This window comes from Pipistrellus kuhlii, unplaced genomic scaffold (assembly GCF_014108245.1).
Source record: "Pipistrellus kuhlii isolate mPipKuh1 unplaced genomic scaffold, mPipKuh1.p scaffold_m20_p_6, whole genome shotgun sequence".
In the NCBI taxonomy this organism is placed as follows: Eukaryota; Metazoa; Chordata; class Mammalia; order Chiroptera; family Vespertilionidae; genus Pipistrellus; species Pipistrellus kuhlii.
This window is the reverse complement of record NW_023425562.1, coordinates 11,900,497-11,916,697: the sequence shown is the minus strand read 5'-3', so window position 1 is coordinate 11,916,697 and position 16,201 is coordinate 11,900,497. Positions and strand designations below refer to the sequence as shown.

General features: G+C 41.6%; 1 protein-coding gene across 1 annotated transcript in view; it reads right to left on the bottom strand.

Moving 5' to 3' along the window:
• The window catches only part of PIK3C3 (phosphatidylinositol 3-kinase catalytic subunit type 3), a 66,438-nt gene extending 65,586 nt beyond the window's left edge, over nt 1–852 (bottom strand). The window contains exon 1 of the mRNA XM_036418637.2: nt 695–852. Within this exon, the coding sequence (XP_036274530.1) occupies nt 695–762 (68 nt within the window). The 5' untranslated portion in view covers nt 763–852. The remainder of the gene's footprint in view (nt 1–694) is intronic.
• Nucleotides 853–16,201: the final 15,349 nt, after the last annotated feature.

The following is a 16,201-nucleotide window of genomic DNA, read 5'->3' as shown; positions in this document are numbered from 1 at the left end:
TATATATATATATATATATATATATATATATATATAGTCATGCCCTGAACCTTTATTTCAACAGCGTAGCCCCAAGATTTCCCTGCAAAGCTCTTTTCTCCCATCTTCTGGTCCCTTTGCAACTGGCACCCTCATCTTAGACTCACTCCTCGCGCCTCTAGGGAAGGCATGCCAGACTGTCCAGCCATGCACCCTCACCCTCGGTCACTCCCAGGTCCCTGTGCTCATCTCACCCTCAGCCACCGCATCTGCCTGTGTCTACCACAGCTCTGCAGGCTTCGCTCCCCCTTCCAGCCCCGGGTGAGAGTCAAGACCTTCTGATTATCAACTGCGGGACTAGACTTTACCCAGACTAGACTTTGCTGCGGGACTAGACTGGACCGAGACTAGATTTCTCCATCTGTAAAATGGGCCTAGGCTAGGGACCCCCTCAAGAGGTTGCCGTGCACAGCAACATGCTTTGAAGAAAGTCAAACAGCTTTGGACTTCAGGGCTTATTCTTACCGCCCCCCCCCCCCCCTTCTCCCTCAGCGCCCTCTCCACGCCGCGATCTCCCCCTGGGCCCCAGCCACAGAGCTCCCCGCCGCCCCAGGCTAGCCCCCAGGCCAATGATCATCTCTCCCCTCCACCCACAGGCCCCGCCTCCTCCCCGTGAACTCCCGCCATCCCCGCCCGCCCGGCCCGAGCCTCTCACATCTTCAGCCGCACGTTGATGTCCAGGTCGCAGCTGTAGATGTAGTGGAACTTCTCCGCTTCCCCCATGGTGCCTCCGCCTGCGCAGCACCCACCGCGGAAGCCGGCGCTGCAAAGACTCTGGGTTTCAACCTGCGGAGTCCCACAACACGGGCGCTTCCGGTCCCGCCTCTCGGCCAGGTCGGAGCCAATCGCTGCCTGCGGCGCGGCCCAACGCACCGGAACTCCCCGCCCCACCTCCCCTTCTGCGCATGTGCAAAGCAGCCTTCCGTCTGGCTTTAGGGGTAAATAGAATTCCGGCAACACAGCCCATCTGGTTACTTCCCAGACTTTGGGCATTCTTCCTGTTTGGGCGGGACTTTGTTTTGTTTTTAAATAAAACAAGCTGTCATTTGAGCTTGAGCTGTTCCTAAAATCAACCCGAAAGAAAATGCGTTTCGAAAATAGTTGTAGCAACTTTCACTGGCTACTGGCTAAACCAAGGACAGTCTCAAGAATTAGAATTTTGCCAAGTTTAAATTTCAGTGATCTTTCCAAAATATGTAGATTTAATTTTTAAAAAATTTGCTTCTTCAAGCAACAATTTTCTCTTTCTGCTCTAGAGAGTGAAGAAAGGACTAGACGCAGAGCAAAAACCAAAAACAAAAAACTTACTTCCAGTTTTGGCATTTATGCTACTTTGGACAAAGCAGTTGGGTGCTTGTTTGCACTGGGTATATTCAAACCCACTGTATCTTTGAAGACCGAACACTAGTTGAAACCTATAAACGTCCAGTAATGACTGAGGTTACTGAACCCTCTGAAGTTCTATTATACAACGCTTGTCTTTATAATATTTAATATTACCTAAAATTGTAATCTTGATTTCCAACTAGATTCAAACTCTTTGAAGGCAAGAGGAATGTGTCAATATACTTCTGTACCTGCCCCCTTTAGTGCCTAGCACATTAATGAGGCATTAATGCAACAAGAAGGACTAATGTGCCAGTACGGAGGATGATTTTTGTAAGTCATAGAAGCACGGTAAAAGTCACAGAAACCAAAACTAGCAGTGTGTTTCCTGGACCAACCATGGGTCAGGAAAACATTGGTTAGTAAATCTACATATCAGAGCACTCTTAGCAAGGCCATCTCTATAGGGGAAATGGAAGCTTTAGGCACTTTATTATGAGAGGAAAGTCATGATATTTTCTTTCCCAGGTGATCTTTCACAACTCATAAATATAGCATACACTTATACAACACAACACAATTTGCATTGAAAGAATCCATAGCACAGACCACTGCCTGTCTTTAAAAAAATAACTTTTGCTCTAGCTGGTTTGGCTCAGTGTGTAGAGCACACGTGTCAAACACAAGGCCCGTGGGCCAAATCCGTCCTGCCAGGCCTTGCAATGTGGCCCGCACCGCGCTGTCATCACTGCACTCCGCTGCATTTCCATCACAATGACAGTTTATGACTGTTCAGTAAACCATTCGGTCCGCAATTTAGGCTGGATTTTAGATTTTGGCCCCTTCTCTGATTGAGTTCGACACCTCTAGTGTAGAGTGTCAGCCTGTGGACTGAAGAGTCCCAGGATCGATTCTGGTCAAGGGCACAAGCCTACGTTGCAGGCTTGATCCCCAATGGGGGGCATGCAGGAGGCAGCCAATCAATGATTCTCTCTCATCATTGATGTTTCTGTTTCTCTTTCCCTCTCCCTTCCTCTCTGTAATCAAAAAATATATATTTAAAAAATATATATACATGGATGTTTCTTTGTGTGGCAGGCTACTTCATTGACAATTTGGTTCCATATTTAATTCACCTTTGGAGTTGCTGTTTTGATTTTGTTTTCCTATGCAATCTTGCTTCAATTTTATGTTTAATTATTCAACTAACAGGTTTCAATAATGGTGAAGAAAATTTTTGATAATGGTCCATTCCTTTAAGTGACCCATGACTCATATAGTGATAAACAGGTTTGTTTTGTCAATTTCTGTCACCCAATTAATTATCTTTAGCTGGTAATAAAAAATTTCACTCTTAGATTTAAAAAGCTGCCATCTATTATTGAGCTTTCATAAAGAAAAATTAAATGTGCCAAAACCAATTTGCCTCAGTGGATAGAACCTTGGCCTGTGGACTGAAAGGTCCCTGGTTCAATTCCAGTCAGGGGCATGTACATTGGTTTCTGGCACATCCCCAATGGGGAGTGTGCAGGATGCAGCTGATCGATGATTCTCTCATCAATGTTTCTAACTCTCTATCCCTCTCTTTCTCTTTAAAAATATCAATAAAATATATTTTTTTAAAAATAAAATAAAATAAATAAACCTGGTACTGTGAAATTGAAATGATCTCATAAAATTGTTGCTCCAATTTAAAAATTGCCCCTAGGAGTTTTCTAATAACTCCAGGTCATTTAGAATCTAATAACATGGTAGAACAGATAACATTCAGGAAACTTGAAAAAATCCTACCTCATAAGGCAAGACTCTTGACCATTTGTCAAGTGACATTGTGGAAAACTATGTACTTGAGAATGTCTACTAGTGATCCAACAAAAACTCATAATGCAATTTCAATCAGCTACAAAAGTGAAAGTTCAAAAGCAAAAGTCTTATCTGATATTTTAGAATACATCTTGCTAATGGATGCACAAAAATAAATCAAGATAAAATACAGATCAGTATAGATGCAGTTCAAAATGATGGTAGCTTGATGCTGAGATGCTGATAGTTCCCAGGGAAGGGGGGCAGGGAGGTGTGCATTCTCCTTCTTATAGGTGTGGCTGCCTCTATAATAGCTCTCTGCAAAACAAACAAGGAATGCTTTTTTCTCTTTTTCCTTAAAAGCAAAATTCCTCTTTGGATTTCTTTTGGTTAGTGAATGCAGGTACTAATGCAGGTCTTAAGTAAAAGTGAATTGATGCACCCTGAACTTTTGAAAAGTGGGGGATACCCATATTATGATAGAAACTCTTGAAAACACTGTGAAAGAAGAACAGAATAAAGGATAGATTTTTGAGTGTGCTGATTTAACTAGTGATGGGGAGGAGGGTAAGGTATTACTCCTTGTTTGTTTTTTGTCTTTGACAAGAACCAATCAATTATTGAGTCCAAGTACCTCTAAATAGGCCTAAAATTGGAGTGACGTCTAGAACTTAATAATCAACTTATAGGTTCAGTGAAATTATTTCCTCTCAGCCTTAGTTCCAATTCAAATCAGTTTTCTTCTCCTTTCCCTTCCAGAGCTGAAGTCTCATCCTGTATTTCTTGCATCTATTGTTTGAACATAGTGCTAATGGGACCAATTGTCTCTGATTAAAAGACCCCCACAAACTTCTTATTGGATGTAACCATTTATAATTAAATGGAAACAATTTAAAATTATAGAAAAAGAATAATACTATGCAGGTAAAATTATACAAATGCTATTTTGTCTTTAGTGGTACTTGCTGCATAAAGTCATTTAGTATCATATGAACATTTGATGATATGCATTTCAGTATTTGCCTTTCCCAATACTTTTGGGTTACTCAAAGTGTTTTTTATTGCAATGCACAGAAATTATGGATTCCCATTTTCTATAGAAGGAATCTCTTTAAAATGTACATTTTGCCTATACTGATTTAAATAGTTCTACCTCAACTTTTTCTGTGGGTCATTGATTTTTTTTTCCTCCTGATCCTCACAAGTAATTTCACTTGGAAAGGAAAAAGACCTCATTCATTCTCTCTCTTTTTCTTTACCTCACTCTTAAAAAAAAAAAATAAAAAAATAAAATATATATATATATATATATATATATATATATATATATTATTGATTTTTACAGAGAGAAAGGGAGAGGGATAGAGAGTTAGAAACATCGATGAGAGAGAAACATCAATCAGCTGCCTCCTGCACACCCCCTTACTGGGGATGTGCCTGCAACCAAGATACATGCCCTGGTCGGGAATTGAACCCGGGACCCTTCAGTCCGCAGGCCGACGCTCTATCCACTGAGCCACATCGGTTAGGGCTACCTCACTCTTTTTAATTTCACTGAAACAAAATGGTTTTCATGTTAGATAGGTAAAGTAATCAGAATTATGAAATGGCATAATGCATTTACAGGTCAGTATTGGTATATAAAAATATAAGCTTTATTTATATAATACATGTATGGAACACCTAGAATGTGTAAGGGACATGGTTTTGCCTGTTGTTACTTTTTCACCCTATTAATTAGCATGGAATATGACCTTTATTTTCTATAATCACAAAAGATTCCAGGACAGATACACACACACACACATATATAAATTATCTTTTGAATAATTGCCCCTAGGTGCATGACAATGAGCAAATCTTTGTTTTTATTAATATGTTGATCTTTTAAATACTGATACAAATAGTAAATTAAATAACCTTGGGGAATTCCACTGGGAAAACCATAGACAAAAATTTTTAAAAATGAACCAAGAAATTCAGTTTTTCTAGTGTCCCCTGGGAAGAGCAGTGATTAAAAGCAAAAGCAAAAGCAAGCATCTCCCTTTCTGTTTTGCCTTATGCAGAAGGAATGCTAAGCTTCCCTTCCGAAAGTGCAGTAGATTGTTAAGTGAGTAAATAGATTTAGAGGAAAGGCAGGGAAAGGGGTAGGGAGCAAGTGAAACATCACCACAGGTGCTGACCTCTGCCTTGCCCCTTTTTATGCCTAAGGAGACTGGCAGGCCCCTGACAGATTTGAATTATGGAGTGAAATAATAAATTCTCTTTTGTCTTTTTCCTCCCCTCTCTACACCTATCAATCAGAGATTATACCTGCACACAGGAGGTCTCTATCGTTATGAAGCTGGGCTGCTTCCTGATGTAAAGCTGTATTTTAACAAAGAGAGAAAAGGGGAAGAAGATATACCTGGGGCAGGGTCATTCTCTGACCCCAAGCAATCTTCCTACTCCACAGGGCAGTCCCAGCCCAGGTTAAACAAACACATCTGCCCCATCAGCGGCTACCATGCCTCCTGCCTTTAGAGGAAGAGGCTTTCTCAGGATCCCGCTTAATGAGTGCTGCCTTGCCACTCTCAGACAGGCTTTTACAGCGTGAAGAGCCCTCTGCACGCACACTGAGCCCTTCTCTCTGCTTTGCACTTCAAGAACTTCTGAAGCTTCAGGGAAAATAAGAATTCTTTTTTTTTTTTTTTTTTTTCTGTGTGTGTGTGTGTTTTTTCCCCCCTCTCTTCCTCCATTGTGATGAGAAGTGTTTTTCCTTCAGAATGCATTGAAGCACCATGAAAACTCACAACCAGGAGCAGCCACCTGGTCTCCCTCCATGGTCCATCAGTCATGCCAGGTAAATTAGAGGACCTGAGGTGACAGAGAGTGAGAGATATTTGGTGAAAGACCCCAAACTGCTGTACAGCAGTCCTCCATTACCTGCAGTTTTGCTCTCCTTGGTTTCGGTTATCTGCGGTTAACATGGCCTGAAAATAATAAATGGAATGGGACCAGGCCACATGGCTCAGCAGCTGAGCATTGACTTATGAAGTAGGAGGTCATGGTTTCAATCTCAGTCAGGTCACATGCCCAGGTTGAAGGCTCCATCGCTAGTGTGGGGCATGCAGGAGGCAGCCGATCAATGCTTCTGTCTCATCACTGATGTTTCTACCCCTCTCTTCCTCTCCCTTCCTCTCTGAAATCTATAAAAATACTTAAAAAAATAATAAATGGTAAAATACAGAAATAAACAAATCATAAGCTTTAAATTAGAGGCTGCTCTGAGTAGTGATGAAATCTCGGTATGCACAGCTCCTTCCCGCGAGATGAGACACAGCGTCTTCATGCAGCCACGTGGGTGTGCAGCCATCTTGGTTACCAGGTGGAACATCTTAGTGTCACAGTGCTTGTGTTTAATTACCATTCTTTTACTTAAGAGCAGTGGTTGGCAAACCACGGCTCTCGAGCCACATGGGGCTCTCTGGCCCCTTGAGTGTGTCTCTTCCACAAAATACCACGTGCGGGCGTGCACTGCACAGTGTGATTGAAACTTCGTGGTCTATGTGCAGAAGTCGGTTTTCGGCTCTCAAAAGAAATATACTGTTGATATTTGGCTCTGTTGACTAATGAGTTTGCCAACCACTGCTTAAGAATATCCCAAAGTTCAAGAGTAGCGATGCTGGCAAGTCAGATACGCTAAGGAGAGGCCATCACCTGCTTCCTTTCAGTGAAAAGGTGAGAAACAGTAAGATATTTTGCGAGAGAGACAGAGAGTACATTCATATCACTTTTGTTACAGTATATTGTTATAGTTATTCTGTTTTATTAGTAGTTATGGATGTTCCTATCTTACTGTGCTAATTTATAAATGAAACTTTATCACAGCTGTGTACCTATAGGAAAAACATGGTATATTTAGGGTTTGGTTCTCTCTATGGCTTCAGACACTCACTGCAGGTGTGGGAACCCATCCTTCTGGATAAGGGGCAGGCACTTGAGTGTACTCCCCTTCTCTGCCTTCCTCAGCTTTTCTCACCAGGCCTGCCAGTCCTGCTGCAGCCTGAGATTCTCTGGACGTCCAGCTCTGGCCTCTGATTCTTTCCTTACCTTTCTTCCCTGTAGACATCCAAATACACACGGCCTCCTCTCGTCCAGTGGGGAGACTGATCTGGAAGTGTGGCCTCTTGTGTTAATGTCTTAGGATACAGCTGGGCCAACCTTGGACATTAGAATGAGGGTGGAGAGAAGAGTGATAGACCCTGAAGGTTGGAACTCAGAAAGAGCAGGGAGTTTAAAGCAAGACCATGTTGTGTTTTTATTATCCCCTTCCTGCATAAAAAAAATACTGAAAAGTATATTTTATATCTGCATTAATAAAAGATGAATATAATTTCATTGGATCATATTTTATTTTTTCTTCTGACTATAAGAGGAATATATAATTCCTAGTTTCCTAAAAGCAGCACAGGTACTGTGCCTGATGTGCCCAGTGGTACATTGCCCTTCCTATGAAGTGGCACAAAGGAGAATGGTTAGATACAGCAGTAAGGGTCCAGTGTTTAATCCAATTCCTGGCCTTGAGATGGTATGTTAAGAGGAAAAATGAAACAACAACTCTCAGAAATTTGGCTGACGTTACCGTCCAATTGCTACCGTCCGGAAGGCCCAGGAAAAGCATTCAGAGAGAAGGATGAAATCCAGTCAGATTGCTCTGGTGTGGCCCAATGGGAATGATTACTCAGGTAGTGACAGAGGACCTGGACTTCAGGTGGTGAGGGGCACACACCTGGGAGGCTTGATGTCCTTGGAGCAGTCGGAGTTGTTCCTATGTGGGGTGACGGTCCCTGAGAGTTCCACTCTGGGAATTCAGCTCACTGGGGTACCTATTTTAACCTCAGAGGGAATGTTCCCTCCTGCTGGGATGATCTGTGAAATAACTGACCAGGCTTCTTGAGCAGGCTCCTTGGCTGAGCTTCTAACTATGGATAGTTCCATTCTCGGGGGGTCAGGGCACATGCCCAGGTTGCAGGCTCCATTCCCAATGGGAAGAAAGTAAAAGAGATTTCTATTTTTACTCAGTAAATGTGGGAGGCTTTATTGCTTGTTAGGAGCCTACCACCGGGGGCTAACTGACCCTTAATTGCTGGTGACCCTGGATTAGTTACTTAATTCCTTTAAGCCTCTCTTTGCAAGCCATGTAAAATTCGCTCCATTTATCAGAGTTAGTAGTTGCTCAACAAATAAGAGTTATTTTACTATTGAATGCTAATCATGTGCCATATATTTTTCAAGCTGTTAGGCATTCATGGTTATTGCCAAGTTTATAATCAAGTGATGATATAGCAAAACAAAAATTACCTTTCTTCCTCCTACACACACACACACACACACACACACACACACACAAAACACAACACACACACACACACACACACTCACACACACACGTACACACAGTTGTGCATGCTGTGATAGAGCTATACACAGTTAAACTATACTAATAAAAGGATAATATGCTAATTAGGTCGGACATTTTCCGGAAGTACTTTCAGACAAAACCACAGTGGTGGGGGCCGAGGCAGAGGTTGTTGGGGATGATCAGGCCAGCAGGTGAGAGCAGTTAGGGGTGATGAGGCCAGCTGTGGAGGGCAGTTGGGGCGATCAGGCTAGCAGGATAGGGCAGTTGCGGGCGATCAGGCTGGCAGGCAGAGTCAATTAGGAGCATCAGGCAGGCAGGCAGAGTGGTAAGGGGGATCTGGCAGGCAGGCAGGTGAGCAGTTAGGAGCCAGCAGTCCCAGATTGCAAGAGGGATCTCCGACATCCCCCGAGGGGTTCTGTATTGGAGAGGTGCATGCTGGGCTGAGGACCCCTCCCCCCCATGCTTGAATTTCATGCACTGTGTCTCTAGTCTCTATATATAAAAGCCTAAGTGACTAGTCTATGTAGGAGCTGTCCCCTGATTTTCAGTGCACTCCCACAGTGGGAGCCCACTCAGCTGACCAGAAAGAGCAGGGCTGGGATGAGCAGGAGTGGCTCCTCCCCAGATCCCTGCAGGCCACACTGAGGGACCCCCCTGGTGCACAAATCCATGCACTGGGCCTCTAGTACTGAAAATAACTAAATACTGAAAGGAACCAGAGGACTTGTAGCAAGATAGCAGCATTTGACTTAATTTTCTGTGTAGGGAGGCAGTCATAATTATCCTGAGGACATATGCTTTTTTAACCTGAGCTGCTCAGTTCCACTCTGAGAAGGCACAGCAGAGTAAAACTGACATCTGCATTCTTTTCTGGATGAGCAAAGCAACATGGAGGAGGAGGCAACACCCCAGAGGCCTGAAGGTCCTGTTCTGTCCCTCCTCCTTTTCAAGCTGTCCTCCCCACCTCTCCTGATGAAAGCTCTCACCTCAGGTTGTTTGATCATGGAGGACCAAGGTGAAGGGTAACATGGAAAGTGTTCTCTATGTGGTTCCTGTTTTCCTTTTTATTTTATTTCTCATTCCTTTTTTAAAAAAAAAGTTTTATTTTTGCTAAATGAGCAGGCAAGAACTCCAAACTTATTGTTTCTTGGGATCAACAGTAAAGAGCCCTGCAAGGCTGATAATGTTTGGAGTTTTTCTCTCTCTGGGATTATAGGCCTTTTCACAATGCTGATGCATGGTTTTTAGCTATGTTAGTTCTGTAATGTTAGCTCTGAATGTTTTCATAATATTCCCCTGGTAGTTAGAAGCAAGGAAAGATTTATTTTAAAGGGAAAAAAAGAGATCATTATTTCAGCCCCAGAGTCACAAGTTAAGAAAGGAAACTTGGAAAGTGTAAATGCAATACTCCCAGCTCAAACTCCAAAGCACCTCGGGTTTTGCCTGGCTCCATTTATTTATCATTTCAATTACAGAAGAGATCTGTTGCTACAAAGAGCCACATTGTGTCTATTTTCTAAAGAAAGAAAAGGCAATTTCAGGCAATTTATTTTTTTAAAAATCTTTCATGTGAATACTTTTTTCACTGTTGAGCATTTTAGGAAATGAAGAACTTTACCTATAACCAGTTTCTTTTCAACCTCAAGTCATCTGAACTCAGCGTTTTTCATCTTTTCTTATAGTCCTGTACCCCTTGTAACTGAAACTTAATTATTATGTTTACCAATGATAAACTAACTTTAACAAATCATATGAATTTTACCAAAGATCTTTTAAAATTTCGTTAATTTACATGCTACAACCTATGACTATTTTCAAGCAAAGTGTTTGTTCTGACACATCATTCAAGAAAAGTTAATATGAAATATTCTTTCTCGTGACACCATTAAGACCTAAAACAAACAAACTTTTCCCCTGAAAAAAAAATATTTTCAGGTATATTTTAAAGATGTTGTCTACTATTTCAAGTACAATCTTTGCACTAATATGGGAAAATCAGAAATGTCTGTAAGAGCCACTTAACACTAATTCAAAAAACTTACAGAGGCTTTGAAAATATCACAAGTTCTGGTAAAGTATCTAACAACAAAAATGTAAATATGTGCTAGAAGCATGGATTACTCACATTTCATATAACTGTGTACATTTTATAGGCTTTTATAGCACATTGTAACATTCAGAACTAGGATCTTAACTATCTATCCACCTTTACTGAACAGATCAAAATATTGGCATTCATCTTTTGGGATATAATTGTCCTTCAAAATAAAGAGTAAAGTCTGGCTGCTGTGGTTTAGTGATTGAGCATTGACTTATGAATCAGGAGGTCACAGTTCCATTCCCAGGTAGGGCACATGCCTGGGTTACGGACTTGATCCTTAGTAGTGGGTGTGCAGGAGGCAGCCAGTCAATGTTTCTCTATCATTGATATTTCTACTCTCTGTCCCTCTTCCTTTCCCTCTCTGAAATGAATAAAAATATATTAAAATATTTATGAAAATACTTATAATTAAGGGGGACATTCAGCACTACTATGCTTTACTTCTCCCTAGCCCAACCCATTCAGCAGGACTCAGCGGGGAGCTGAACATCCACACCTACATGGTTTCAAAGAGAATGAATGAGGCTGTGCGAAGCAGGGCTGCTCTGAACTCTAGTCTCCTCCTCTCCACATCCTACACTCCACCCCCTCCTGTCTCCTCTTCTGAAGAACCTAGTGAGGACCCAGTCTCTGGCATCTAAAAATACAGAGGGAGTTGATAGAAGGCAGGAAGAGTTGACACTTTGTTTTCTCTCTTCTCTTCTGGGGTCAGGGGGAAGTCCAGCTTAAAACTGAATTTACACTCCCACTTGTGGTAATGCTGTGGTGATAGTGTATTCTCACCCTCAAAAGAAGGTGTCAGCCTGGTCAAAGTGGGAGGTGACCTTCCATTCCATGCATCTGCAAAGAGGCAGTAGAAATCAGGGTTCCATTTTTCCAGAGATGGTGTTTATGTAAGGGAGAAATGGAAAGTGGGGCCTAGGGAAGTAAAACATACACCATCTGGCCCTCTTACTACACAGCAGCAGGTGGGCTGCCTACTTAAAAACCACCTAGAATACACAGTTTCATAACATAATATCCAAAATAACCAGGATACATTAAAAAAATAATCACTTGTCAAACCAAGAACCAGGAAAATCATAGCTTGAATGAGAAAACACAGTCAAGACATGCTAATACTGTAATGAATAATATATTGAGATGAATGACAAAGATTTAAAAAATGCTAATTGTCAAGGATCCAATAAATAATTATGTATTTCTTTGGAACAAATGAAAAGAACACAAAAATTCTTTTTAAAATATTTGTATTGATTTCAGAGAGGAAGAAAGAGGGAGAGAAAGATAGAAACATTTATGTTGAGAGAGAATCATTGATCTGCTGCCTCCTGCACATCCCCCATTGGGGACTGAGCCCACAACCTGGGCATGTGCCCTGACTGGGAATTAAACTGTGATTTCTTGGTTTATAGGTCGATGCACAACTATTGAGCCACACTGACCTGGCAAAATAGAAAATCTTGAAAAAGAAGTAGAAGTGATAAAAAAGAACCTAATGAAAATTAATAAAACTGCAAAATGTGTAAGTAGGATGAAAAACTTTCTTGCTGGTCTCAGTGGTAGAGTGGAGATGACAGAGAAGAGATAGATCAATAGATTTTTATCTTAAAAATAGAAAGAAAATGGGTTTGGGGCGGGGTGACAGTCTCAGGAACCTGTACTAAAATTATGTCTGTAGAGTCCCCAAAGAGGGAAGAAAATGAGATTGAAAACTTATTCAAAAATATAACAGATGAAAAATTTTCCCCAAGGTGGTAAAATACATAAATCTACAGAGTAAAGAGCTGAGTGAATATCAAATGCAATAAATCCAAAGCATTCCATCCTCTTTGATGATAGGTATTAGCCAAAAAGAGCAAAAGTTTCTTGGCGAGACAGAAAGGGCACATCATATTACTTACAGAAAAACACTCCTTAGGGCAGTGAAACTTTATTAAAGTCTCAAGCTACTCATTTGCATGATTACTTTTCAAATCTTTACTCCTCTTTCTTCAGAGTATTTATTTGACAAGGAAATATTATTTTATGTGTTCTTTGTCCAGTAAATATTTATTGAACATCTATATTCTGATGTAGGCACTGTGAAAGATTCAGGTAATACAAAAGGGGAAAAAGGCAAATTATTTTCACCTTAGGATTTCAGAGGTCGATGGGGGACACTAATGTTGACATGACCATGTAATCAGAAATGTCAGTGGAAGTTGTTCCCAGTGGAGTCATGGCTTACAATCATGGAGTTTGGTTCTTATGGGAAAACATGTATTTACTAGTATTTCAAAACATAAGCACTAAACTTCTTATTAAGCGACTAGAGGCCCAGTGCATGAAATTCATGCAAGAGTAGGCCTTCCTTCCCCCGGCTGCTGGCATTGGCTTCCCTCTGGCACCTAGGACTTGGGCTTCCTTCACAGCCCCAGCTTCATCTGGAAGGTTGTCTGAAAGGACATCCAATCTTATTAGCTTATTTCACTTTTATTATTACGGATGGCAGCAAGGACTACTTGGATCGCATGTGCTTTTCTATTTGCTGATTGCTAACGACAGACACTAACCTGGAATAGGAAAATTATTTAGGTCAGTAAATAATTAAGGGTTGGCTTCACAAAAATATCAATTCCCCACAAAGTAGCTTTGTGCAGGGCTGCTGTCATTGAGCAACCCCAGAATAGCTACACCCGAGTCAGTCTCTGGTGTCTACACTCAGATGGTGTCCCCATCCTCCACAGTGCAAAGCACTACAGGACAGGAATGCAGCCACAGAGGGCAAGATCCTTCTGGTGGAGCCCAGCCTAATGGTGGAGTCAGTGGTACTCAGCCAATCACATTGCTCCACAGGATGGCATGTGATGTGAGGAGACATACATATATCGGTCCTTTGTCCCTGGTGGCTAGCCTGAACAGATGATGCCTTCTTGTGTTGGTCATAATCCTGTTTATTAAACATTAAAAAAAAATCAATGTATATCTGAGGAATCAAGGGTTCATACTGCCTACATCCTTTGCTCAAGGACTCCAAACCAAGATAGGTGGAATTACAATTTCAGAACAGGTCTTCCAACTCTCAGGCCTAGGTCCTTTCAACCTCATCCAATTATCATTTCCTGCAGGATTGACTCAAAAGAGGATATAAATTCCAAATGAGAAAAATATATGAAAAATATATTATCCGTAGCTTAAAAAGTTAAACAGAAAACTCTTCTGATTTTAAATGTTTAAAGATGGGAAATTCCCATTATTGGCCAGATAGAAAACATTAATGTTTCATCTATTAAACTTATAAGGTCAATGTGTATTTATCTTTAAAATTTGAGGTAATGACTTGATTTCCTTCATTTAACAAATATTATTTAAAAAAAAATAATATGCCTTTAACTGATTAAGAAATAGAATGAGCCGAAACCGGTTTGGCTCAGTGGTATAGCGTCGGCCTGCGGACTGAAAGGTCCCAGGTTCGATTCCGGTCAGGGGCATGTACATTGGTTGCGGGCACATCCCCAGTGTGGAGTGTGCAAGAGGCAGCTGGTCGATGTTTCTCTCTCATCGACGTTTCTAGCTCTCTGTCCCTCTCCCTTACTCTCTGTGGAAAATTTATAAAATATATATTAAAAAAATAGAATGACCATACAATACTCAATTCTGTAATATCAAACAAGAAACAATCATTATTATACTCTCTGTAGTGGGCAACTGCTGGGGCCAGTCCAGATCACAAGATAATCTCTCTCTGAGGGACCCTTGATTCAGAGTGAGCTCCCAGCATCCCTGTATGCATGATGTAATCCTCCCTCCTGGCCTATGGCAGAATGGGTTGGTCATCTGACCTATACAATGCCCAAAGGTCATCTCTTCTGGGATATGACATAGGCATCTAAAAAGGACCAGTTTGTATCAGAAATTATATATAATATAATATGTAAGTTGAAGCTGAGAAAGCCAGTCTGGAGAAGAGAGAAAGAGCAGGAGAGAGAGAGAGAGAGAGAGAGAGAGAGAGAGAGAGAGAGAGAGAGAGAGAGAGAGAGAGAGAAAGAACATTTCAAAAGAGGTAGAGGGAAGATATTCAGAGACATTACTTCTGTCAACCTTAACAGATCTGGTTTTCAACTTTTCTGAACCTTGGAGGCATTCCTGAATTTGGATTCATTTAAACTCTTCTATACCATTTTAATAATTTCTTTTTTTTATCTTAAGATAGCTTGTATCAGCTTTGTACTTGCAGTTAAAGTATCTTATGTAATGCTTGTGTTTCAAAGGCTCTATATGACCTGGTCTTATACTATACTAGAGGCCTGGTGCACAGAATTCATGCACGGGGGTGGGGGAGTGGTCCCTCAACTGTCCTGCACCCTCTCCAATCTGGGACCCCTCAGGGGCTGTCCAACTCCTATGGAATTGGGCCTAAACTGGCACTTGGATATTCCTCTCACAATTCAGGACCACTGGCTCCTAACCACTCACCTACTTGCCTGATTGCCCCTAACCCCTCTGCCTGCCTGCCTAATTGCCCCTAACTGCCTCTGTCTGCTGACCTAATTGTCCCTAACTTGCCCCCCTGCCAGCCTGATCACCCCTCCCTTGCCCCCCTGCCGGTCTGATTGACCCTACCTTGCCCCCCTGCTGGCCTGATTGACCCTAATTGCCAGCCTTATCCCCCCTAAGTTGCTCCCCTGCCAGCCTGATCACCCTTAACCCCTCTGCCTTGGCCCCTGGTCTAAGTTGCAGTCTGGCCTCCTATGTGGGAGGCGACCTGGCTGATCAGGGGAAGGCGCTGCCCTCATTATCCTGCCAGTCTGAGTCTGAGCTCTTCACAGTTGTGCCTCAGCCCTTTGCAGCCATCTTAGCTGCCTGAGCCTTGGCCCTTCACAGCCACCAGCCACTGCCTGAGCCTCAGCCCTTGCAGCCACTGCGGCTTTGTCCAGAAGGACATCGGGAATACATCTGCCCTAATTAGCATATTGTTCTTTTATTAGTATAGATGACCAGCCATATTCCCCAATATTTTCTAATGCTTTCTTTACACTTGTCATTCTCCTTTCTTACTCACATGGACCTCACATCTCTCCTTTTGGTAAAAGTCACACAACCTAGCTTAGAATGCTTTATTTTCTTTCCAAGTAACAACCATTCTTGACAAAGCTCAAGCTAAACACCCTTTCATAGATATTTGCTCCATTTTTAGATTCACAGACTATATTAGTCAGGGTTTTTAGGTGATGTTGCAGCAACAAATTACCTTGAAATATCAGTCATTTAACAAATCTTTATTTTTCATTCTACATTTCTAATAAAGGTCATCAGGGATTTCACTTCCACACAATTACTCAGGGACCAATATCTGTAAAAATAGCATCTGAAACACACAGTAACCTTAATTACTAAAATTAAATTTGTTCTTTCTAAATAATTTATGGAATATAATATCCCATTTAATTACAAAAAAAGTCATATGTACTCAACCTTATAGAATATTTGTGGACCAAGAACTAAGTGAACAGGAACTCTGAGATTCCAAAATATGTTATAATATT